This window comes from Panthera tigris, chromosome C1, assembly GCF_018350195.1.
Source record: "Panthera tigris isolate Pti1 chromosome C1, P.tigris_Pti1_mat1.1, whole genome shotgun sequence".
Taxonomy (NCBI): domain Eukaryota; kingdom Metazoa; phylum Chordata; class Mammalia; order Carnivora; family Felidae; genus Panthera; species Panthera tigris.
This window is the reverse complement of record NC_056667.1, coordinates 212,495,075-212,519,028: the sequence shown is the minus strand read 5'-3', so window position 1 is coordinate 212,519,028 and position 23,954 is coordinate 212,495,075. Positions and strand designations below refer to the sequence as shown.

General features: G+C 50.7%; 2 protein-coding genes and 1 long non-coding RNA gene across 6 annotated transcripts in view; 1 reads left to right on the top strand and 2 right to left on the bottom strand.

Annotated features, from left to right (window-relative positions):
• Positions 1-12,001, bottom strand: part of EIF4E2 (eukaryotic translation initiation factor 4E family member 2) — a 30,094-nt gene extending 18,093 nt beyond the window's left edge. For all 4 annotated transcript variants that reach the window (XM_042995647.1, XM_042995648.1, XM_042995645.1 and 1 more), the window contains exons 1-3: positions 11,912-12,001; positions 4,991-5,105; positions 2,893-3,027 (exon numbers count right to left, since the gene is read on the bottom strand). In XM_042995647.1, the coding sequence (XP_042851581.1) occupies positions 2,893-3,027; positions 4,991-5,105; positions 11,912-11,931 (270 nt within the window). In that variant the 5' untranslated portion in view covers positions 11,932-12,001. The remainder of the gene's footprint in view (positions 1-2,892; positions 3,028-4,990; positions 5,106-11,911) is intronic.
• Positions 12,002-12,133: 132 nt separating this feature from the next.
• On the top strand, positions 12,134-22,758 carry LOC122241054. Its single transcript, XR_006220994.1, has 5 exons — positions 12,134-13,339; positions 13,735-13,866; positions 21,099-21,222; positions 21,381-21,803; positions 22,412-22,758. It is a non-coding gene; the product is annotated as an uncharacterized LOC122241054 (long non-coding RNA).
• CHRNG (cholinergic receptor nicotinic gamma subunit) lies at positions 13,796-19,253 on the bottom strand. The gene is made up of 12 exons (XM_042995644.1): positions 19,199-19,253; positions 18,858-18,997; positions 18,552-18,596; positions 18,281-18,390; positions 17,663-17,818; positions 16,762-16,859; positions 16,235-16,435; positions 15,940-16,054; positions 15,612-15,726; positions 14,646-14,862; positions 14,296-14,429; positions 13,796-14,022 (listed from the first exon to the last, which is right to left on the bottom strand). The coding sequence occupies exons 1-12, from the start codon at positions 19,251-19,253 to the stop codon at positions 13,849-13,851; spliced, it is 1,560 nt and encodes a 519-aa protein (XP_042851578.1). The 3' UTR covers positions 13,796-13,848.
• Positions 22,759-23,954: the final 1,196 nt, after the last annotated feature.

The following is a 23,954-nucleotide window of genomic DNA, read 5'->3' as shown; positions in this document are numbered from 1 at the left end:
TGTGAGATCATGACCAGAGCTGAAATCAAGACTTGATTGCTTGACCGACTGAACCACCCAGGTGTCCTGAACCAAGTCACTTTTTAAACAAAATAGAGTGTTATTAACTACAGTCATCATGCTGTATGTCATATCCCGATGACCTAATTTATTTTATTTTTTTAACGTTTATTTATCTTTGAGAGAGAGAGAGCAAGTGAGCCTAAGCAGGGGAGGGACAAAGAGAGAGAGGAGACACAGGATCCGAAGCAGGCTCAAGGCTCTGAGCTGTCAGCACAGAGCCCGACATGGGGCTCGAACTCACAAACCGTGAGATCATGACCTGAGCTGAAGTCAGATGCTTAACTGACTGAGCCACCCAGGTGCCCTCCCCACCCATGACTTATTTTATAACCTCAAGTTTGATCATTTCTCAAAGACTATTTGTTGGCAGATACAGCATTAACTACAATGCATACATTTTAGTTGTGTTTGGTTTCTGTGCAAAAGTGATGGCATCTACCACATGCATTACCGTAAACCATGGTGGCTGCTGCTAAGGCCAGGACAGCCAAAACCAAAAAGAACTTAGCCTCTTATACTTGGGGATTAAGTTCCTCCTCTTAGCTAGAAAATTTGTTTCTCTTTGCCCCTCCTTCACCATCCTGTTAGAAAACTAGATCTATTTCTCTATCAGATGCATGCTTATTCCTACTCATCAAGTTATGCCCATTTACTTCCCTAGTCCTCTGTAACTCGCAGAGGACACCCACAGAGCACTGGCTGGTGAGGAGGCACGCTTTAGGAGGAAAGAAGAAACGTGAAGCAGTCTGAAGACAGTTGGAAATTGCCAACACACTGCTGAGGAGCAGCTGAAAATGGGTACTGAGTCGACACAGATTCAGGTCATACTTCTAGATGTGGACAGCAACTAAGGATAAACAGACCTTACACTTTATGAAATGGCTGTTGCTTCAATTCTTCTAGACAACAGAAACACAGAAATGTCTCATGTTACAAAGAAGTCAGGAAGAAATGCCATTCACAGGATTCTGAAGCAAGGTCTCATCTCAACAACTGCGATGTTTAACTGTATATGGTGATCAGGGACAGTAAGTGGTCACGTGCATACAATGAGCAGTAATTTTTTTCTCACTCTGACACACGGGGAAGAAACAAGATACAGCCACTAGAACCTGTGGTTCACCGTGGATTAGGAACTGGAGGTGGGGAGGTTAGGGAGAAAGGGTAACAACCACCCCTAATTCCCTCATCAAGCACTGCTTTTTTTTCTTAAAAAAAAAATTTTTTTTTAAAAGACAAGAGTGTGAGCAGGCAAGGGGCAGAGAGAGAGACTGAATCCAAAGCAGGCTCCAGTCTCTGAGCTGTCAGCACAGAGCCTGACATGGGGCTCGAACTCACAAACTGGGAGATCATGACCTGAACTGAAGTTGATGCTTAACCAACTGAGCCACCCAGGCGCCCCAAAATTTAAAAAAATTGTCAATTATTAGGATTAAGGACCACTGGGAAATACTGCTTTGGATTTCATTAAGTTTTCATAATATGATTATTTCTCTGTGAGGAATTTAGTATTGGGAGACATTTCCTGATGCCTTGAATTATACAACAGACAACTTTAAACACTGTCATCACACATCCAGTGAGTCTGGATAAGGCAGTGACCCCAGGTAATGCCGATTATGTTGCTCTAGTCAACTCAACATTTACGCCAAAAAAAGAAAAAAGAAAACCCTCTGTGCGCAAGTTGGGTGAATTCATAGATACCTTTGTTAAGAGGAAAAGAAAAACACTAGGAATATTCCTAATTACCCCCCAAATAACTGAATAGAACCCTGAATGAAAACTTCCTCCTCCCCAGCGTAGTCTCTGACCCCAAGTGGCCATCCATGTTCATAACATAACAGCTGCTACCTTCCCTGTACTAATATTCCCACATGGCAGGTCACCAACATTTTGTGATAGATTCAGGAATGTTAGGAAGGCACTGATATTCTCAAAAGTTTATTTCTATCGTTTCCTTTGTCAAGAATTCATTTCTTTTCCTATCACCTCTTACCAATTTATTGTAATGTTTGCTGTCTGTTATAGTTTCCTTTTCCAGTGTCTACATTTTAAATAGGAAAAAAAAAACCTCAATAATTTTAAGAAAATAACAAGTCCTGCATTTGATTTTGCCCAGAGATCAAATATACAGCACACAGGAAATGTGTGATAATTTTTGTTGAACAAAACTGGTTTTAGTTGCAGAGAACTCTCAGGGCACACACACCTAGATGCCTGTGAGGGAGACAAGACACAGCTGGGCTATCTCGGACAGTACCTACAAAAACAATTATCAGGATTTAATTTTCTTCCTGAACACAGGAAAAAGACACTACTTTATGCATAGTTACTAACATATCCAAAATCCTAATAGGAGGCTTTTTTTTTTTTTAAGTAAGCTCTTTGCCCCCAAGATCAAGAGTCCCATGCTCTACTGACTGAGCCAGCCAGGCGCCCTGTCAATGGGAGGTTCTTAATACAAGAGAAACTTTCAAATTTTTACCGTCTTTACTGTCAAGCTTCATAAAAGTATATACAATGTATTATAAAATTTCGTATCCCCATGACACTTTGCACATAGTAAGGACCCAACAGATATCTGTTTAAACAAACCTGTATTTTGTACTGTCTACTTCCGGTCAATGCCATACTTATTGATACCTATGTATGTTACCTATGAATGTCTAATGAGGAATCTCAGAAGGAGCAAACCTGAGGGACTCAGGTCAGTCAAATAAAGAAAGCAGAACCCTAAACAGGTTACCAGAAGGTAAATAAACACAATGATAGAAGTACAGGCATGACTGTACCACCAAGGCTCACTACATTAAACCAGTAAGTACTCACAGAGGCAAAGGTGCCAATCTGTTTGATATTCTGTTCATAGCTCTGTGAGCTAGTGGGACGGCCGGGGGTTCTTCTGGAGTACCAGAAAGTATAGTTGTACTGCAGGGGATGCTCTGCTGGTCCAGGGACAACAGCCTGTGAATTCAATAAGGTGTGTTAATCTGGGGCACTTTTCACACAATCTGAGATTGAGAAAACATTTTCTCATAGTGTCACCCCTTACCACCTCCACAAAAAGGCTACATCTTTAATTCCCTGCAATATGCCCAAGATTCTGCTTACACAGTAAATTTTTTATGTTTGTTTATTTTATTTTATTTTTTATTTTTAAAAATTTATATCCAAATTAGTTAGCATATAGTGCAACAATGACTTCGGGAGTAGATTCCTTAAGTGCCCCTTACCTATTTAGCCCATCTCCCCTCCCATAATCCTCTAGTAACCCTCAGTTTGTTCTCCGTATTTATGAGTCTCTTCTGTTTTGTCCCTCTCCCTGATTTTATGTTATTTTTGTTTCCCTTATGTTCATCTGTTTTGTCTCTTAAAGTCCTCATGAGTTAAGTCGTGTGATTTTTGTCTTTCTCTAATTTCGCTTAGCACAATACCCTCTAGTTCCATCCACGTAGTTGTCAATGGCAAGATTTCATTCTTTTTGATTGCCGAGTAATACTCCATCATATATATGTATGTATGTATATATATATATATATATACACACACACACATATATATGTGTGTGTATATATATATATCTCACACCGTCTTTAGCCATTCATCCATTGATGGATGGACATTTGGGCTCTTTCCATACTTTGGCTATTGTTAATAGTGCAGCTATAAATATGGGGGTGCATGTGTCCCTTTGAAACAGCACACCTGTATCCCGTGGATAAATGCCTAGTGCAATTGCTGGGTCATAGGGTAGTTCTATTTTTAGTTTTTTGAGGAACCTCCATACTGTCTTCCAGAGTGGCTGCATCATCTTGCATTCCCATATGTTTGTTTATTTTTGAGAGAGAGAGAGAGAGAGAGAGAGAGAGAGAGAGAGAGAGGGAGGGAGGGAGGGAAGGGGAGAGAGACACACAGAGTGTGAGCAGGGGAGGGACAGAGAAAGGGGGAGATACAGAATCCGAAGGAGGCTCCAGGCTTTAAGCTATCAGCACAGAGCTTGATGTGGGGCTCGAACCCACAAACTGTGAGATCATGAGCTGAGCTGAACTGGGCTACCCAGGTGTCCCTACACTGTAAATTTCTTCAGTGGTTAGCGGATTCTAAGTTCCTCTAACATTTTATCTGTTTTCCTATGGCTTTTTAAACTTTTTTTCCTATTATAGGTATTTATGTTTATATCTTATCTCACCCAAGTACTCCCAGGCCAAGTATGCCTCCTCTATGACACCCTATCACTTACTGGCTAGTGACCTGGGCAAGCTGCTTAACCTGTTTGTGCCTCAGCTGCTTATCTGCAAAATGAAGAGAATAATATCGTAGAGTTGCTGAGAGGATCAAATAAGTTAATAGATGTAAAGTGCTTAGCACGGTGCCTGGCACATAGTAAGTGCTCAGTGTCGGCTACTATTAATATTGCTACTACTAAATGTAAGCCCCTTGATCCACAGTCTCATTCACCTTTGTGCTTTTTTAGCACCTACAATGCTCGATTTTGTCAGATAAACAAGTTTTAATATTAAAAAAAAACCTGACCCATCAATCTCTCACTCTCTAAATTTTTTCCTTTCCAAGTCACTTTCAGCTTAGATTATTACTGACTAAAGAGTCTAAAATTTCAAGGATGTGTAGGATTTGAAATACTCAGCAACAGCTTAGAACTAACAGATAGTCTCATTCAAGTGCACAGTTAATCCCTCATGCTGGGTGAATGCTGGAAAGCAAGGCACGATCTCAAGATCCTATGGCAAGGGAAAAGTTCTAACTCCCAACATGAACGCCAGTGATTCAACAATCTTTTTTTGAGAACAAAAGAAGATATTCCAAAATAGGGCACCATTGAGTTAATCTGGTATCTTTCACATAGATTCCACAAGATAACCGAGTCTCAAGTCCAAAGGCAACTATATCTATACAGCACAAAACTCACCTTCCTCTTACTGCTGCCCTGACTCTTGTCTCGTTCTGTTTTTTCCTTCTCACCATCTTTCTGTGTGCTGTTTTCTTCATTCTGATCATGGTCCCCACTGTCATCGTCTTTCAATCTGAGTGGGAAGGTAAAACAATGTTAGGTGACGACCGAGCTGATTCTTGCTTCCCCAACAAAGCCACCAGGTCAAATGAACTATACCATATAACCACCCCCCAAGTCACTCGAATACAGGCAATGAGATGTATATGAGATGAGGGAAGGGCAAGGGAGTGTAAAAAGGTAAGTAGGAAGAATTCCAAAAAAAACACTGTCTTCTAGTTTGCTAATAGGCAAAGAAGCAAGAGGCAAGCAGTTTAAGGGACTGTTTTTTTTTTAACTTGTTTTATTTTTTATTTTTTAAAATTTACATCCAAATTAGTTAGCATATAGTGCAACAATGATTTCAGGAGTAGATTTTAAGGGACTGTTTTCTTTGCCAAATATGAGTCAATAATGAGAAGAGTTTCTGAGTTATATAACTGCTTTGGCATTTCGAATGATGTTTAAAAAACTTAACCAGATTTCTTGCCACTTCTAACCATCCCTTCTATCTGTCCCCACTGCCACTGCTTTAACTTAGGCCCTCCTCTCTGTCACCTCCGTTATTACAATAAATTCCTAAATGGTCTCCCCGACACAAATCATCTCCACTCTCTATCCATCCTCCATATGGCCACTAGCATCTTTCTAAATGCAAATCTGATCATTTAACTTCCACGCTTAAAACTGTCAACTGTCCCTTGCCTTTTGATGCCCACCCTGTATGATAAAGTAAAGATAAAATGTAAAATCCTCTAGAATCTGACTCCTGCCTACTGATATCCTCTTTTCCTTCCCATCTCCCAAAGCAACCCACAGTCCCACAGTTGTGCTATATGCAAACACTACCCCTCAGCCTAAGGTGCCATTCCTCCCATGTCTGTTTTTCCTATTAAATGAACGGATCTCTTGGATACATTTTATCAATGTCTGTATCTCCGGCACCGAGGACAAGAAGATGCTGCCCTAACACATAGCACAAGATGTTGAATCAATATTAAATGAAAAGAAAAAGAAATGACTGAAAGAAGGAATGAATGTTTTTTTGCCTAGTAAGTCTGGTCAAATGTATAGTAGGTGTTACCCTTCCAGAAGCAGTGCAACTACCCTAAGGCTTTCAGATACATGTAAAGTTCATAGGAGGGGCACCTGGTAGGCTAGGTCAGTTAAGCATCCGACTCTTGGTATCAGCTCAGGTAGTGATATCTCGGAGGTGATATCGAGCCCCATGCTCAGCTCAGTGTGGAGCTTGCTTGGGATATTCTCTCTCTCTCTCTCTCTCTCTCTCTCTCTCTCTCTCTCTCTAAGATAAATAAAAATAAACTTTGGGAAAAAAAAATAAAGTTCACATGGGGCACCAGGGTGGCTCAGTTGGTTAAGCGTCCGACTTCTGCTCAGGTCATGATCTCCCAGTTTGTGAGTTCAAGCTCTGCGTTGGGCTCTGTGCTGACAGCTCAGAGCCTGGAGCCTGCTTCAGACTCTGTTTCTCCCTCTCTCTCTCTGCCCCTCACCTGCTTGCTCTCTCTCTCAAAAATAAACAAAAAGCATTAAAAAAAATAAAAAAAATTAAAAAACCTCACTGCATTCAGACAAAAAGATAATCAGAAGGTGAATTCACAAGGATAATAAGAATGCCATTTGGTACACAGCTGGACCATTAGCTTATCATGGATCTTCTTCAAAATCACCTCTGGCCCTAGCGACTATCTCGTCAAATGGAACTGGGTAATTCTCAAGAAAGGAACTAGAAATGCTCAAATGATAACACAGATATTACCTTGCATACCTACAGAAACATATTGCAAAGCATTTTGCTTCTTTTTGGCCCACAAATCTCAGTGCCTCGCACATAAAAAACACTCAATAAATATTAGAATGCACAAACTAACCATGCGTTGAGGTGCACCTTCTGCCCATTTCACAGTCCTAGCTGTGGGATATATTCAGGTGCGCCGCACCACGCCAGGAACGTCCCCATCCCCACCCTGGTCAAGACATGATTATAAAGGGCACTTGAACAAAGGGCAGCCCAGCCTGGCCAATAACCAATGCCTCGCGGTCTTGTTCAAAAGTATGAGCCGATTCCTTCCTCAGCTTTTCATCCAGGAGATCAAAGATCACACAGATTCGGGAGCTGGGGCAATCCTATGGGACCCATATGAGAAAAGCCATGAAGGAAAGACAATGAGCAAATGCAAAGAAAGCCAGTAGGGAGAAAGGGAATGGAGCAGAGATCAGGTGGGAGAGGAAAGTGGTTTTGTTGGTGATGCTACCACCTCATTGACTAAGTGTGACCTCCTCAGACTTCTGGGAGAACGTTATCTGTGCTTATGACACGCCTTCCCCTTTATTACACTTGAGCTGGTTTGCTTTACTTTCCAAAAGGAGCCTGGACAGCATACAAGTCCCATATTTTACCAAGCCACTTACTGTATCAGATGCTACAGAGCACCTGTCCCCAAGCACCTCACTGAGGAGAAAAGATAGATACGCACACTTGGGCCTCAGCATGGTACAAAGGTCCTTATGTGCGTATATGTGCCAAGATCACCTCCTGCCTGGTCCCAACAAACTCCTTGCACTCTAGTGTTATCAACTTATTTGAGTTCTCCAATCTCACCCCTCTGTTGTGCTCATCATGTGATCTCCTCTCAGAGAGGCCCCCTTCCTCTACTTAACTTGTCCTTTAGGACTCGGGATGAGGGCCACTTTCTCTTAAAAATACTTCCTAATCTCTCCCTAGGCTGGATCAGGCTCCCCTCTTCTGAACCTTACCGTATAAATGTTTGTACTTGTCCCCACTATGATGCCATAGCCAATTTTTTGGCTCCTGATCAAAAACATCTCATAGGTTTTTATATGGCATAGGCCCAAGACAGCTCTTAATTCTCTTCTTTATGGGATACCCCAGGACTCAAACCATTTCTCTCTCAATTCCCAGCCTCCACTATATCCTCTAGGGTCCCTTCCCTTTAAATCTTGAAGAGTCACCCCAGCATCTCTCATTTTTACTAGCCCCAAGAAAAGCAGAAGTTCCTTTCTTTTTAGTGGTTTTGCTGCTAATCACTACTAGGAAACAGAAAAGAAAAAAATAGCAAAAATTATTATATTCAAAAACAAACAGTGCTGTGATCCCTGGACCACACTTCCTGACTCCCTTTGGAGATGGTAAAAGGAAATCCTAATGGACCTTCATCTTGTATTGTTATTTCTAATAACAATAGAGCTAACCAGCCACCCCGCCCACTAAGCTTTCACTTAAGGCAAATCACTTGCATCCCATCTTCCAGAGGCTACTCTTCCCAACTTGAAGCTGGATTTGAGCCAAAATAGTCAGGACTAAAAATCTGTGCTCCATAGACACAGGCAAGCAATTAGCATCTCTAAGGCTGTCTAGACTGAGTGGCTCCAAGTCAGCTCACCAAACTTCCACCCAGGCTTGTCCTCATATTCTCTAACCAGATGGATTCCTTATGCATCTGGGAACTTGGTCTAATTCATCTTTACATGTCCAGCATCAGACAGAGGCAGAAAACAAACATGTTTAATGAATGGACTTTTAAAATCAAAGCAATACAAAACAGAATAGCATGAGTGCCAAACAGGAGGTTCAGACAATACTTTAAGAGTGCGCCAAAAGCTAGCGAAGAGAGAACGGTGGGAAAATCAAGTATGGCATCTAGATCTGAAAACCAAGCTCATTGCAGCTGGGACTGCAGAACAGTGAAAGCATCTTAGAGTTTCACATGTCAACAGCAACAATGACAATGTAGCTAACTGACTTGATAAATGTGGGGGGTGGGGTGCAATTATAGTTCTAGGTTACGCTCATAGAAGTCGGGCCCACAAAATAGAGGAGGTTAGAGCTCTTCTTTAACCTGAGCGCATCAGTTTAGACTACAGTACGCAACTCTGGGCACTGGACTTTTAGGATGCTGGCAAACTGGAATCTTAGGAACAGTCCTTAGGAACCATGTGGTGAAGAGTGTAAAAGCCAAACATGTATGGGACTGCAAGCTGATGCAGCCACTCTGGAAAACAGTATGGAGGTTCCTTAAAAAACTAAAAATAGAACTACCTTACAACCCAGCAACTGCACTACTAGGCATTTATCCAAGGGATACAGGTGTGCTGTTTCAAAGGGACACATGCACCCCGTGTTTATAGCAGCACTATCAACAATAGCCAAAGTATGGAAGGAACCCAAATGTCCATCGATGGATGAATGGATAAAGAAGATGTGGTATATATATACAATGGAGTATTACTCGGCAATCAAAAAGAATGAAATCTTGCCATTGGAGACTACGTGGATGGAACTAGAGGGTATTATGCTAAGTGAAATTAGTCAGAGAAAGAGAAATATCATATGACTTCACTCATATGAGGAATTTAAGACACAGAACAGATAACATAAGGGAAGGGAAACAAAAATAATATAAAAACAGGGAGGGGAACAAAACAGAAGAGACTCATAAATATGGAGAACTGAGGGTTACTGGAGGGGTTGTGGGAGGGGGGATGAGCTAAATGGGTCAGGGGCACTAAGGAATCTACTCCTGAAATCATTGTTGCACTATATGCTAACTGATTTGGGTGTAAATTAAAAAAAATGAAAAATAAAAAAATATATATATATCTAAAATATATATATATATATATATATATATATATATATATATATATATATATATATAAAAGCCAAACATGTAACAATGGTCTGAAAACTGCAGACTTTTGGGACACCTGGCTAACTCAGACAGAGGAGGATGTGACTCTTGGTTTCAGGGTCACGGGTTCACACTCCACATTGAGTGCAAAGATTACTTAAATAAATAAACTTAATACACCTCAGACTTTTCACATGAAAAACAAAAACAAAAGCAAAACCAGGGGCAGGAGTGAGGTCTCCAATTGCTAATTTCAAATAAACGAAAGCTTTGGTTCTTTTCCTACACAGCTAGAAGAGAGAGGTTAAAAAATTCGGGCATACTACAAGGACCAGTTAATAATTAGAACTAATTGAAAATGACCCAGGTTAATTTTTGCCAAGAGGTACATGAATCAAGGTTAAACAACAAACCTGGGTTTGAATCCCACCATATGGGCCTTTCTATCTGTAGGGCCTCATTTTCCTATTTGTAAAAGGAGGTAACATGATCCCCTTTGTAGGGTTAAGAGTAGAAATAATATATGAAAAGCATCTAGCAAGATGCCTATGGAAGCCATTATTACCATTCTTTTTTCTTTTTTAAGTATGTGTCACACCCAGTGTGGGGCTTGAACTCACAATGTTGAGATCAAGACCTGAGCTGAGATCAAGAGCCAGACGCTTAACAGACTGAGCCACCCAGGCGCCCTCCCACCCCCATTATTACCATTCTTAAATTAGCTTACTGCAATCCCCAAATCCAAATGATTTGGATGGGACTGGGCTAGATGACCCACAAAAACACCTTCCTAAGATGAAATCTTGACCGGTTCAATTCAGTGGAAGAACGGGTATAGGATTTGCAGAATCCTATAGGGACTTAGATCTGGAGTTAGGTGCTGCAGAGATTAAGACGAGGGGTACACATAGGGGAGCGGAGGGCAGGGTGGCCATTCCTACTGAAATGGGCTCAGCTAAGCAGCAGGCTGGGGAAACGTTCAGCCAAAGACTTCTTCCAAGCAGCAGAGACTTCTCAGCAACCAGAAACATTCCCGAGGAGCTGCGGACAAGTGCTGGAATCTAGGACTCCTCAATTTGCAAACCAGCACTCATTGTACTGGAAAAAACCCAAAGTCCCATCAGCAGCAGGTCACAACCTAAATCAACAGCCATTCCACTTTACGTTTATTCCTCACTATTAGCAATTAACAATGTACCTCTAAGCACTGCTGAGTGTGATTTGGTCCTTACCACACTCAGAGCAGCAGCGGGGCACTAACCACTAACGTGGTTTAGGTAACAATGGCTGGGTAACTCTTCTACTGTCAAATAACTGGTAACTGGCTGGTCTGGGGCTGGAAACCTAGGTCTCTGGGGATCGGACAGATTTCCTAGACGGCTGGAAGAGAGGTAAGAACTACCTCAAGATACAAATCGCTAGAGGGGAAACATGCAAAAATACTCTGCATGTCCTTTTTGCATTTCCAATTGTCTGATGCTGGACCGAGGAACCAGATAGGGTACATACAGAAATGGGAGAAGGGGGCAATGGCAAGTACGCTCGTTGGGCAAGCTCGTTGCTCCTGGTGAGTGTGTTGGAAGAAGGGAAAAGGGGGAGGAGAAAGGAAGTGGGAAGGAGCCTCAGGAAGACGGAGCATTCCGTAACTGAGCAGCCACTAGGCGCCACAGCCACATTACCTCTCTGTATTCACAACTCTGCGACCCGGACTCTGTCACCGTCCCCACTCTGCAGATGAGGGGACTGAGTCAGAGAAGCGAGGTGACCTTCCTAGGCTAGAGCGTGTGTGGAAAGCTGGATTCAGAGGCAAGGAGGCCAGGCTGCGGAAACACCCAAACCGCTGCGGTCTCCGCCCTTCCACGCCGCTGGCAACCTGCACCCACCGGGGCGGGGCGTCCGCAAGTCTCCTTCCGGGCGGTACTGCCACCTCCTCCCCGGGACCCCGCGCTCCGCCCTCGGTCCGTACGACCCCGAAGGCTCTGGGGCCCCTGCATCACGCCTCCCCAGACCCCTCTTCGTCCCCGCTGGCCGCCTGGGCCGGGGAGGCCCGCAGCCCAAGCCCGGGAGGGAGGCCGGCGCCGGAGAGCTTCGTCGCCTCCAGCCCCGGTGGGGGCGGGCGCAGGGAACGGTTGGGGGAAGGGGCCCCGGGGGGCGGCCACGCGCCACTCACGCGTCGAACTTGTTGTTCATCCTCTCACCGCCGCCGTCGCCACTGCCTCACGGAGTGACTTCCGCTCCGCCAGGTCCCCTCCCGCTTAGGGCCCGGTCACTTCCGGCTGCGCACGGCGCAGCGGAACGTCTGCGCGCTGGCCCCGTATGGGACAAGTATCCCGGGACGCGCGCCCTGGGCGGCTGCGCGGAGGCTGTGGCTTCGCGGTCCCTGCGGGTTGCGGGCCTCGGCGCCACCTGGGTTCCTGTCGCCCTCCTGCCCGCCTTCCCGGCGGCTCCAAGGAAACAGTTTCCGTCCGAGAGAGGGTCCCGACCCCCTCCCGCGGCGGCTGGGAGGAAGAGGCAGAGCCGCGTCGCTGACTGTGCGGGCTCCGGACTGCCTGCTTCGTACAAATCCCGACTCCACGCCCTGTGCCGGCTGCACCATCCTGGACTGTGTTTTAACTTCCCCGAGACTGTTTCCTCTTCTGTACTGTCCATACTGTATTACAGTACCTGCCTCTTCGTGTTGCCGTGTGGATCTGACGGGATAATCAGTGCCAGGCGCTAGACACAGCAACCCTCAATAAGTGTAGTATTTTTAATTTTGCTTGTGCGAGGAGCTAAAGAGAACCACAGATGGGCCCACCATCATCAAATTGCCTCCAGGATCTAAGTCTCTGCTCCAAATACACAGGGGCAGCATGCACCTACACTGGAGTTAATGGAATGAACCTGCTGGTGATTGAGCACCAAAGCCAGCCACCCTGTACTTGGGAGAGGGGGGTTATTTCTGGGGTCCTCTCCCCTCCCCCAACAATGTCCCATGGTCAGGTCTTCATGTGGCCTGTTCACATTTTTGAATCACTTTGGTCTGCACCTTTGATCCTCTGATGAGGGTAGATAGGAACTGAAACCTGTACCCATATTGACAGATGAAGTTGTTTCATCACAATCAGAACTCTGGCCGGAGCTGTACTCTCCAAATCAGGGCCTTGCCTCTCTCCCAGGAAGCCCTCAGCTGGCCATCTTGTTTCCTAAGTGGGGCCAAGCGAGGCTGGTCAGGGTCTCCTTCCAGAAGGCAAAGCCCAGAAGTTCCCTGTTACCTCCCAGCCTCTCTGCCTAGCTCTTCCTTGTCTTAACCAACCTTTGACACCAGTGCAAATGCCCTGGCCTTTGAGAAGAGAAGGAAGAGGGGTCTGTTTTCCAGGCCATGGAATGAATCTTCCTTGGAGTGTCTAAAACTGAGTTGGGAATTCTGGACTCCAAACTTTATTTGGCCACCAGTGTTCTGAGAAGCCCCTGTTACTCTGGGCCCCAATTTGCCCATCTGAAACATGGGGGGAGTAGTGACTTGCTTCTCCATGATGATGTGAAGAGCTCTTAACTCTGAAATCTTTTGTGATCAATGATAAAAAAATGCATATGGATGGAAAGGTCCCTGGTGCAGGTGAGTGTTGGGTACTCATAGCACCCAGAAGACAGGGGAGGGAGATGCCAGTGGGAGCGGGCTACTGCCATTCTTTTGAGAGAACATTGTCTGCTACTCTTCACATCTCTCTTGACTTCCTTCCTTTAGGAACCTGTGGGGAACTCGTAAAAAGGAAAGGGGGCCTAGGCCTAGAGGGATGGGACCTTGCCTAGCTGGGGACATTGTAAAAAACAGAGTCCTTGGGGCTTCAGAAATGATGGGAGTTGCTAATGCTTTGCTGAAGTGAGGGGATTGCCAGGACTAGGTAGCCGGTGCCACGCGGATGCTGATCCCAACAGCACACCCTGCCCACAGCCGTTCTCAACCACTCCAGGACTCCAGCTCGGTCTCTTTATTTCCCATGCTTTTCTCAGGGCCTGTTGGCTCACATGGCCATGAAGGGCACTTCCCAAAGAGCACGCTCATGATCTCAGCCACTGAAGAACACAGCCAATCAGACTCCACGTGGCTGGCGGCCGATGGTTGGCTCAGTCAGGCGAGGGCAGGTAGGAGCGGGGGTCTCCAGGGAACGGAAGAGGGGGCACCTGGTTGTAGTGGGCCATGAGGAAGATGCCAGCAGTGCCACAGACAAAAAGGGAGAGCATGGCCAGGAAGCAGACACGGTCCAGCACGCGGCCCACCAAGAACCACTCCTCGCTCCCCTGAGGGCGGGAGGCAGGTGTGGGATGACCGGCAGGAACACCAAGCCTGCCCTGGATCATGTGCCATCCTTGGCCCACCAGCAGACCTCTCATTCTCCGTTTCTTTGGGTCCCTCTCACCTACTTCCAGGCCTTAACCTGTGTTCTGCCATAGTCCCCTGGCACTGATGTCCCCATTCCACTTTTTCCTTCCCTCTGCCCTGCCACGGCCACTCCACTCATCTTGCCCCCATCTTAAGTCCAAGTCCCTCACCGGGTACTCAGTTCCCCTTACACTGTCAAAGTGACTTTGCTGGTGGCGGGCAAGGGCAATGAGGTTGCAGGCTTCCACACAGGCCTGGATGGCCGGGGCGGCCTGCTTCAGGCTGCCACACAACTCTCGGCTCTGCCCTGGCTCCGGGCCTTTCTCTGTTGAGAGAGGGTAAGGTTTGGGAATCGAGTGGAGAAGAAATAGTCTGAGAAGGTAGCCTCTCCTGAGCGACCCTAGTGTCTCTCTCCCCAGCTGGACACTTACCAACACTCATCGGCTGTGTCCGGTGCCTTGGCCAACAGATAGCCCTCCCCGTCAGATAGCAGGCCAGAGTGAGCACTGGAGTGTCCCCAGTGTCATACCTCCTGCCTCACCTAGCTTCTCCAGCGCCGCCCTCACCAGCCCGTTGCGCTGCCGCTGCCGGAAGAGAAGTTCACTGCGAGGCAGGCAGAGAGCAACCTCTTCCCCAGCTGTGATTGACCATCCCGGAGAGGAGCCGTTCTGCAGCCGGCGCCCCGTGTCTTGCACAGCCACTGGGACCAGTGGGCGAACGTGCATCCGCAACAGCTGGGGCAAGAGCCGCAGGAACACCTGGAGAGAGGATGTTCTGGGGCGCTTAGCTTAGTAGCCGGCAGACCTGGACGTGTGGGCAGCCGGGCTGGGCTTCAGAGCAAAGAGTGAAGGTTGGCATGGAGGGCTCAAGCTACCAGGGGCCCAGAGGCAGCACCTTAGGGACAGTGGCTTGACACTGGTACAGCTTGGCTGTTCTGTGCCAGGCACTGAGCCTAGGTCCCCAAACCTGTGTGCACATTCGAATCACCAGGGTACTTGCTGCACAGCCTTCACGAGGCCACAGGCTGGCCCCACCCTTGCTGTTCCAGCCCCGGACGCCTGAGGCGGGCCTGGGAATCTGCATTTGCAACAAGGGTCCCGGCTGACTGCTGCAGGTGGGCTGCAGATGGCCTGGAGCCATCTGGGTAGAGCCAGATGGCCTGGGTAGAATCTTGCTTCTCCTTCCCAGCCATGCAACCTTGGGTGAGCTAATGAACCTCTCTGTGTCTCAGTTTCCTCATTTGTAAAACGGAGGTGGCACTAATACCCACCTCATAAGAGTTTTATGAAGATCAAATGAGTTAGTATGTATGATGCACCTGCCACAAAGCAAGCACTCAGTATTATTATTAATCCGTCTGGATTAATCCACATGCTTCAAGATACACACAGGGCAGGTTTGTTGCTGAATGTGGCAGGTGAGTAGGGAAGGGCAAGGGGGTGGAGAGGAAGACGCATGTGAGTGGACTGGACTGGAGGATGCTGGAGTGGGCAGAGAGGGGCCTTGCCTTTCGGACCCTGCGGGCCATGGAGTGTGTATGGGGGGACCGCAAAGACACGTTGAGCACGACCACAGCATTCACAACAATGAGGATGGTCACCACCAGGAGGAAGGTCAGGTACCTGCCAGGGTCAGGTAGGCGGGAGGTGGGGCTGGCCCACTGGCACTGACTCCACCTCCAGAGGCACCCCGCCCTTAGCAGCTGATTCCCCCAGATCTCTTAGGGTGAGGGGTTGGCATTGAGGATGGGAGGGTGGGAGTGGCAGAAGGGTAGTGCCCCGAATTCCAGGAAGGGGAGGGTGGGAGGGGGTGGTAGGCGTGAGGGCCGGCCTTACTTGCTGATAAGTGGCACTGCCTGGGAGGTCTCGGGCACCTTCTTGGCCACAAGGAAGAGGAAGACGGTCTGGGCCAGGAGCACGTTGATGGCGACGGTACACTTCTGGCCCCCCGCTGCCCGTAACCAAGAGACCCTCAGAGCAGATCTCAAGTTCCCTGCCATGGGGCTCCTCCCCCACCCCATTCCTGTCCCCGGGACAGGTGGTCTCGTGGGTGGTGCCACTCTGTGCCCTCCCAGCTAGCCCCTGTGCTGCCGGCCGGGGCCGTGGCTCCCCTCCCACGGGCTCCAGGTACCCTTGGCAGGAAGGAAGTAGATGAGAATGGCGACCGAGGAGATGAGCACACAGGGCGCGATGATGTTGATGATGTAGAAGAGGGGCTTGCGCTGGATGAGCAGGTAGAAGACCACCTTCTGGTGGCCCGCCTCCTCGGCGGGTGCCTCCACATCCAGCAGCATCTTGGCCGGCCGGTGCCGGATGGCCCACTCCCCGTTCTCTGCGGGCAGCGGGCCAGAGTGAGCACTGGGAGCACAGGCTGGGCAGATCCCCGCAGCCCCTGTGACCCGGCTGCGGGCGGCCAGCCGGGGCCCACAGCAGTGCCACCGAGGGATGGAAGCAGCAAAGGGAGATTGGATATCTGATCCTCCTCCCACCAAAACCGGAGACATTATCGTGGGGCAATCAGAACTCTGCTGGGTCTTTAAAAATCTAGTTTGTGTGGTTTAGTCTAGCCTTCATCTTGAGTTACAGGGGAGGGGGTCTGAACCGAGCCTGGCCCTGCCCTGGAGGTCAGGTGCGGCTGGGGTCCTGGGAAGAGGTTACCCGTGAAGGCCTCAGGGTCGATGAAAATCCACTCTATGGTCTGACCATCTTCCTGGCTGAGCTGCAAATTGATCTCATTGGTGCTGTAGGTCTGGGACCTGGGAAGGGGGACACATTTGAGGGCGTATAGATCCACCTACGAGGTCACGTACACAGTCATCTGGGGGCAACCGTGGGCAGTCTTGCCTCAAAAAGTACAGCTAGGAATTTCTGAGCCCTCCGCAGAGCCATGGCCACGAGATGGGGGGCACGAAGGGGACCCGGGCTCCCTGGAGGTCAGGGAAGTTTTTGTTGAAGGGCCAGGAGGCTGCAGCTCAGTGCGCGTCACGGATGTTAAGAGCCCAAGGCCACTCTGTTCCTCCCTTCCACTGCCTCCGGGGCAGGAAGGGCCAATGGTTAGAACATAGAAAACACAGTCTGTACCTCTCAGATCTGTTTGTTACGGAGGGTCTCCTTGTGAAAAGACTGCTTCTCTAAAGCGTGGGAACCCACTCACACAGACCTCCTTCCCCCCATTTCTGGAAGAGGAAAGTGAGAGCACCTCCACCTCTCCATGGGGAGTGGGGTGTAGCGTCTCGTGTGGGGTGGCGCTCGTGTGTGCATGCTGGTACCTCGCGGGCAGGTGTATGCCTTCTTGCCCACCCACCCCAGTCATTAACTCCTCCCTTGGGGCACAGGCAGGGAAACTGAGGCAGCGAAGGAGGATGAGCGAGGGGACTGCGGCTTAGCGGGGAGGGACGTGGGCACCTGCAGGTGTCTGGGCCTGAGACGGGCACAGAGGCCCCAGAGAGAGGGAGCCGCACCCCTGGCGAGAAGCCTCGCGTCCACCCCCCTCCCCAGCCAGGTTCCTCTTAGGGCAGCTCTCCAGGTCTGCACCCGCATCCCCGGTAAATGGCCTCACTGGAAGACGAGGGAGCAGTTCTGCCAGTCGAAGGGGAAGTAGGTGACGGAGACGGGGCAGGAGGAGCGGAAGATGGCGGGCGGCAGCCAGTAGACACATCCGTCAGGAGACACCAGCACGTTGCAGTAGAGGGCCACCTCGAACACGCCGTCCACGCTGCGCACAGGCCAGGCCCCGGGGCTGGGGGCTCACGTCCCCGGCGGCCCCGGCTCGGCCGAGTCCCACACCCCAGGCCTGCCAGCGTCCTGCGTGGATGGGGCCTGGGGACACCAGCCCCTCCCGGGCACAGGGTCCACTACCTCCCCGCCGCGCCCACCTCCAGGCCTCATCATCCCACCTCCTAATCACCACAGCTTCTATGGGAGCCGCCCTCACCCCCACGTTGGAGGGAGGGCCACAGCCCAGCAGACGACCGAGCCCAGAGGAGATGGAGTGAGCCAGGTCGAGAGTCAGGTCTGCTGGCCAGGCCCTACCCTCGGCAGCACCTGCCGCATCCAGTATTTCCTGGCCCCGGAAAAGGGGGCCCGGTCTGCACCTTTCCCCAGAGCCCCCCTTGTCCTACCTGGCCCTGCCTTTGTATCGTTTTGTCCCCCCACCCCTGCCCGCACTCCTCCTCACTTGTTCTCCAGCACGACATCCGGCCGCCACACCATGGTGGACGGCACCCTCAGCACCCACAGTCCTTCATAGTCTTGCGGATCCCAGCGCAGGCGATAGTCACACCACTGCTGCAGGGCGAGTGGGGTTGCCAGACCCCTGCTCTCCACGGAGTCACCCCCTCCCCAGAAGAGGCGGGGAGGGGGTGGGGGAAGACAGGCAGCTCCAAGGGCCTTGGGACCCCAGGGAGGGGGCCTGATCCAGGGTACAGGACTTCAGGGGGGCCTCTTACCATCTCTATCCACACATTGGTGGTGAGGGCCTCCTCTCGCTCATTCTGGGGGTTCAGAACAGAGGGTTGAGCCCCCATCGCTTGCCGTCTCTGGATGTTAGTCCCTACAGACCCCCATTGGGCGCTACAGGACCCCAGCCTGTTGGGCATCCTTCACCGGAGTTTTCTAGCTCCCCAGCCTCTCCCCTGTAGCGTCCTTCCTCCTCCTGGCTGCTAGAGCCAGCCCCTTCCTCTCCCCAGCAGGTCCCGGGGGCCAGGTGCACTGGGCCTCCGCCTCCCCTGCCGTCCTACAAGCCTATGGCTCACCAGGGAGATGAGGTTGGTGAGGGTGAGTTTCAGGCTGACGTTGACCACGTCCGAATCGCGCTCCGCGGGCCGCAGGTGGGGGTCGTAGTTGTGCATCAGGTCCGCGAGCAGACGCTCCTCCTGGTTCCGGCCCTGGGCTCCTGCAACGGACAGCAGTGAGCCCGGGTGCAGGGGCTTTGGGGCAGCAAGAGTTGGGGGGGGTGTCACAAGAGGGTGTGATGTGGAGAGGTAGGGAACTAGAGGTGCAGGGCAGGTCTCAATAGCCCTCCAGACCCTCTATCCCCTGAGGCCTTGGATCTCTACTCCAGGCCTCCCCAGGCTCCTGAGCCCCTGGTCCACACCCAGGCAGACAGCCAGCAGCGGCAGGAGGAGCGGCAGCCCCTGGCCCCTGTACATGGTGCCGCAGCTCTACAGTGTCGGCTGGGACAGCAGCTCTCCGACTCAGGGTAGAGAGATGTGGACTCCGGGTCTCATGTAACAGCCCATGCTCCCACCCCAGCCAGCCTGGCCAGGCCAGCTAGGCCCCACCAGCTGTCTGACCACAGCAGCGTCAGCTGTTCCAAGATGGACAAAATGCCAGGCTCGGGTTACCTGGGCTGGGGAGGGGACAGAGGGGCCCCATCTGCCCCAACAGAGATGGCTCAGCCTCCATCCCCGCTCTCTGACTCCGTTGGCCCAGCCCGTGTTCCTTCCATCTGGGGTGGGGCGGGGGGGGGGGGGGTGGGGCGACTGGAGACACAGCCTTGGACGGACAGGTGTGGGAGGGAGGCAGAGTGCGAGGAAGCGCCCCAAATTGGGCTCCCTCCTTTTGGTCCCTCCGGCGGGTCAGGATTTGGGGAGGTTTAGAGGGGCGTTTTGGACCTGAGCCATGACATGGTTGAGGACCATGAACCTGTCCCACTAGCCTAACATCTTCATGGGTTACTCCACTGGGCCAGGGCACTGGGGACAAGCCTAAGAGGGAGATGCACTAGGTCCCCCGGGCTTGGATACCTTAATGCAAATTAGGGTGTTCTTCAGGGTCCTTCAGATAACTTGAACTTCAGGCAGTTCAGGGCCCTCCCAGGCTCTGAGGCACAAGACACAGGCCTGGTAAGCTTTGGAGGAAGGAGGGTTGAGGAGGGTCTGGAGCTTGGGGCTCTTGGGAACAGAACAGCCCCTGAATAGGGGCTCCTCAGTGTGGCCTCGGTATTTATTAAATTATCCACAGACTAAGGGAGTCTCCAGCATGTGGCAGGCACAAGGCTAGGTGGGCTGCAGGGGACTCGCAGGGGACTGCGAGGAGGCAGGGATAAGCCTGAGCGGCTCATAGGAACTCAGAGTTCAGTAAGGCAGGCGGTCAAGATCAAGGTTGCGGCCTCCGGAGAGTCAGATGAGGGGACCCAGAAGGGCCAGAAAACACACTCCATCGGCTTTGTAATTTGAGGTCAGGGAAAGGGTGGGGCTGAGGCTAGTTTAGGAACAAGGGTCCCTGCTGCTGGCTGTGACCATGACCATGGGCTCAGGCCACCTGTCGTTTGACCATCTATTCTAAGCAGACAGGTCAGGACCTCCCAGCAAGTTTGCAAGACAAAGAACGCAGCTTCGACTAAGTGCTACCAACCCTTGGGCATCCTGGGGGACAGGGTGGTGGAGGCCTCTGAGGGCTGGAGGAAAAGTGCCACCTACCTCCTGCCCCACAAACAAATGAGGTCTCCAGCATTTCTTCACATTTCTAATGTGTCAGTACATTGGAAATCAGCCTACTACTTTTAGTCCTTGGGGATCCGTGTGTGAGGTTGGCTCAGACCCCAGCCTCTATAGCCACAAATCCCTCCTGTCTGTCCTCACCGCGATTCTGGGGTCGGGGGGACAGTGGTGGTGGCACCTGCCTTCCCTGGTCATCTACTTGTGTCCTTGTGTTCAGTCCTGCTCTGGGCCCCACCCCTAAGCGTTGCTCTCAATGTGCATCTAGGTGTGTAGCCAGCCCCCTTTCCCTGGAGATTACAAAGCCAGGTGCCCCTTCTCCCCAGTTTGCCCTTTGGTCCTCCCCAGATTCGGGTCCCTCACCCATTTTGCAGAGCAGAACCTCTTCCCCTCTCTGCTCCCCCTCCCCCAAGACCACACTTAGGCAAGACCATTCATGGCTCCTGCTAAGTGACGGACCACCTATTCACCACCTCCCAAACCCTCTGACCCAGGCAGTGGTGGTCTGGCTGTTGCTCTGACATTTCCGACTTTCCCTTTCCCCTTCCCTACAAGTGTCGGGGAGGAAAAAGGAAGATTGTGGAGCGTGACTTCCCTCTGGTATGAATTATGCCGCCTCCCTACGTATGAAGAGATTTCAACTCCTGTTTTTTCACCTTCTCTCTGCTGTGGGAGAGAGGTAAGGTCTCTCTGGTGTTCTCAGGAGGGCGGGTCAGCTGAGGAGCTGGTGGTTTTGTCCTGAAGGGGTTAAAGGGAGGCAACTTTAAGAGAAAAATCTTCTGTAGACATCATTTGTGTCTAATAGCTACTCCCCCTTTGTCACCTTCTATGCTGGAGGCTGGAAAAGTGAAATGCTCTACTCCCAGTCTCCCTTGAGGAAGGGGTGGCCACGTGATAACATCTTGACCCATGAGACGTCTGCAGAAATCAGCCAAGGGGCTCCAGGAGAGAGCTTTTGCTTCCTGATAAAAGGGGTCAGGAATGTCTGGCCCCTTTCCTGCCTCGAACACAGATGAGAAGTGTGGATCTGCGGCAGTGAGCTTGTGAGCAGGGCAACAACATGAGGACAAAGCCAACACGCCAAGGAGGGAGGACGGGGCAGAAAGCACAGAGCCCGGGTCCCTGGGAGCTCTGTGGGACAGCCCAGCCAACCACTGTCTCGTGAAGAGGAAGCCTTATTTCTTTGAACCACAGTTCTTTGTGTTTCTGTTCCTTGAAGCCCAGTGCATCCCTAACAGACTCATCACTGTTTGAAGGAGGGTGAGTAGCCTTGCTGGCCTGGGGAGACTGTGTAGGGACACCCTTTGGTTTCACAGGAAGCTGGCCCCTTGTGGGTGTGACTTCCTGGGGAGGAAGGAGCTATATCACCTCTATCACTTCCATATCACCTATAAAGGGGACCGGTGCAGACAGCACCCTGGGGCTGCAGTGCTGGAGGAATGGGTGCCATTGGGGGTCCTTCTGTGACCCCGGAAACTGGGCAAGGGGCACCCTTGGTCGGGCGTGGCATTTGGGGTGGTTTCTCTGGAAGGGTCGCTGCCACCTGAGCAGAGCCTGAAACCGGGGTTCACCTGGCGGTTGGCAACAGTGCCATCGTGTGGCAGAGAGAAGCAAGGACAGTGGCTGAGGGGTCTGGTTCAGGGCCTCTTGGGGCTCGGACGGGGTCCCTCCCGTAGAGGGCGATTCCAGGGAAGTCTTGGACTTCCTGCTCATCTGATGGGTGTAAGTCCAAGCCGCTTTCCCTACCCAGAGGGACAAAATTAAAGATTCGTACCTTGAACCTGTGCACGGTTCATATTGGAAGGCAGAAGTAACCAGGGTCAGTTTTGACGCTAGATGGTTTGTCTTTTGTTCATTTCCTTTGACAGACAAAAAAATCCCACCTTATGTATACCTGGGCCAATGAGGTCACCAACTCCCTCTGAGGGAGACGGGTTGATCTGTGAAGACCTTCGGTGTGTCCATCCAGGAGGCGATTAGTTGGGCCCTCTGTGCTTGCTCCAGTCTGCCTACAGACTCCCTGTCAGCCTTGGATGTGGGGGACCACAGGCCCATCCCCTGTGACTCAGGCTCACAACTGAGGAATGAGTTAAATAACCACCCCTTACATTTGTAGGACACGTGCAAGTACCTTTATGCCCACTAGCAGATTCTATTTTCACAGCCCCTCACAGACGGGACTTATGATACACACATTTTGCTGGCAAGAAAACAGCTAATAGATGAGGGTGGCTCACCCAAGGTCACCCCGCTGGTGTAACAAAGCATCCCAAAACTTTGTCTCTTAAAACAGCAAACATTTACTATCCCACACAGTTTCTGAGGGTCGGGAATCCAGGAGCAGCTTAGCTGGGTGGTTCTGGCTCAAGAACTGGCTGTGCCCAAGATGTTCACCAGGGTTGTGATCTCATCTGAAGGCCCAGCAGGGCTGGAGGATCCACTTCCAAGGTCACTCATGTGGCTGCAGGCAGAGAGCCTCAGTTCCTTGCCGTGTGGGCCTCTCCGCAGGGCTGCTCTTATACCAGCTGCTTCCCCAGAGTGAGAGATCCAACTTTCAGTTGCTTTCAGCAAGAGTGATGGGGGTGGGGAGCAAAGGAGGTGCCACAGTGTCTTTTAGAGCCTGATCTCAGAGGTGCTGCACCGTCACTGCTGCCTCGTTCCGTTGGTCACGCAGACCAAGCCTGGTTCAGTGTGGAGGGAGGCTACACAGGGTGTGGATACCAGGAGGTGGGGATCACTGGGGCTGTCTTGGAGGTAGGCTCTCATGTCTCCCAGCCAGCACCTGCAGCCTCAGCCTTTGGCCCTTGGGACAGGATTGTTGGGGGCATCTTTTGGGGCAGAGGTGCCAAATTTAGCAAATAAAAAGACAGGATTCCCAGTTGAGTTTGAATTTCAGATAAACGATGACTAATTTTTTTGGTAAACGTATGTCCCGAATATTGTATGGAAGCCCTACTTTGGTGTCCAAGAGGGGACACGTCTTGGGGGAGGGCTGAGTTCTGGGGCTCTAGGATTGCGCATATGACCTGAGGTTGATAAGCTGACCTCTGGTCTTTGTGGGTGCTGAGCCCAACACTTCCGGGTGGAAGTGTCCTGGTCCTCGGCTTCTCTGAGGGACCCAGACAGCATCACCAAGGCAGAACGGGCTAGGGAAGGCCATTTTGCAACTCTGGTGCCCCCACCCCTGCTGAAAGCCTCCTTCCTTAGGAGCCCTGGAGAGGGAGGTGTCCCCACCTCAGCTCCAGGTGGGGCTTCAGAAGCTGAAGACTGAGGGGTAGTTGAGAGGAGGGTGGCTAGGGAGCAGGGAAGTGAAGGCACAGGATCCCACCTGCTCTAGCCTCACCCGGGGGACGGGGAGGCAAGAAGTGGCCTCTGCCTTTCTGACTCCTCACAGAGGGGTCCTAAAAGGCT

What these genes read in the sequence shown, in the direction of transcription:
- CHRNG (XM_042995644.1), bottom strand. Translation starts at nt 19,253, where the DNA reads ATGTACAGGGGCCAGGGGCTGCCGCTCCTCCTGCCGCTGCTGGCTGTC. An exon ending in AACTGCTCCCTCGTCTTCCA is followed by an intron (nt 16,860 to 17,662) that starts GTGAGGCCATTT and finishes CCCCCTTCCCAG; the next exon opens with GTCCCAGACCTACAGCACCA. An exon ending in AGCAAAGTCACTTTGACAGT is followed by an intron (nt 14,023 to 14,295) that starts GTAAGGGGAACT and finishes TCCCGCCCTCAG; the next exon opens with GGGAGCGAGGAGTGGTTCTT.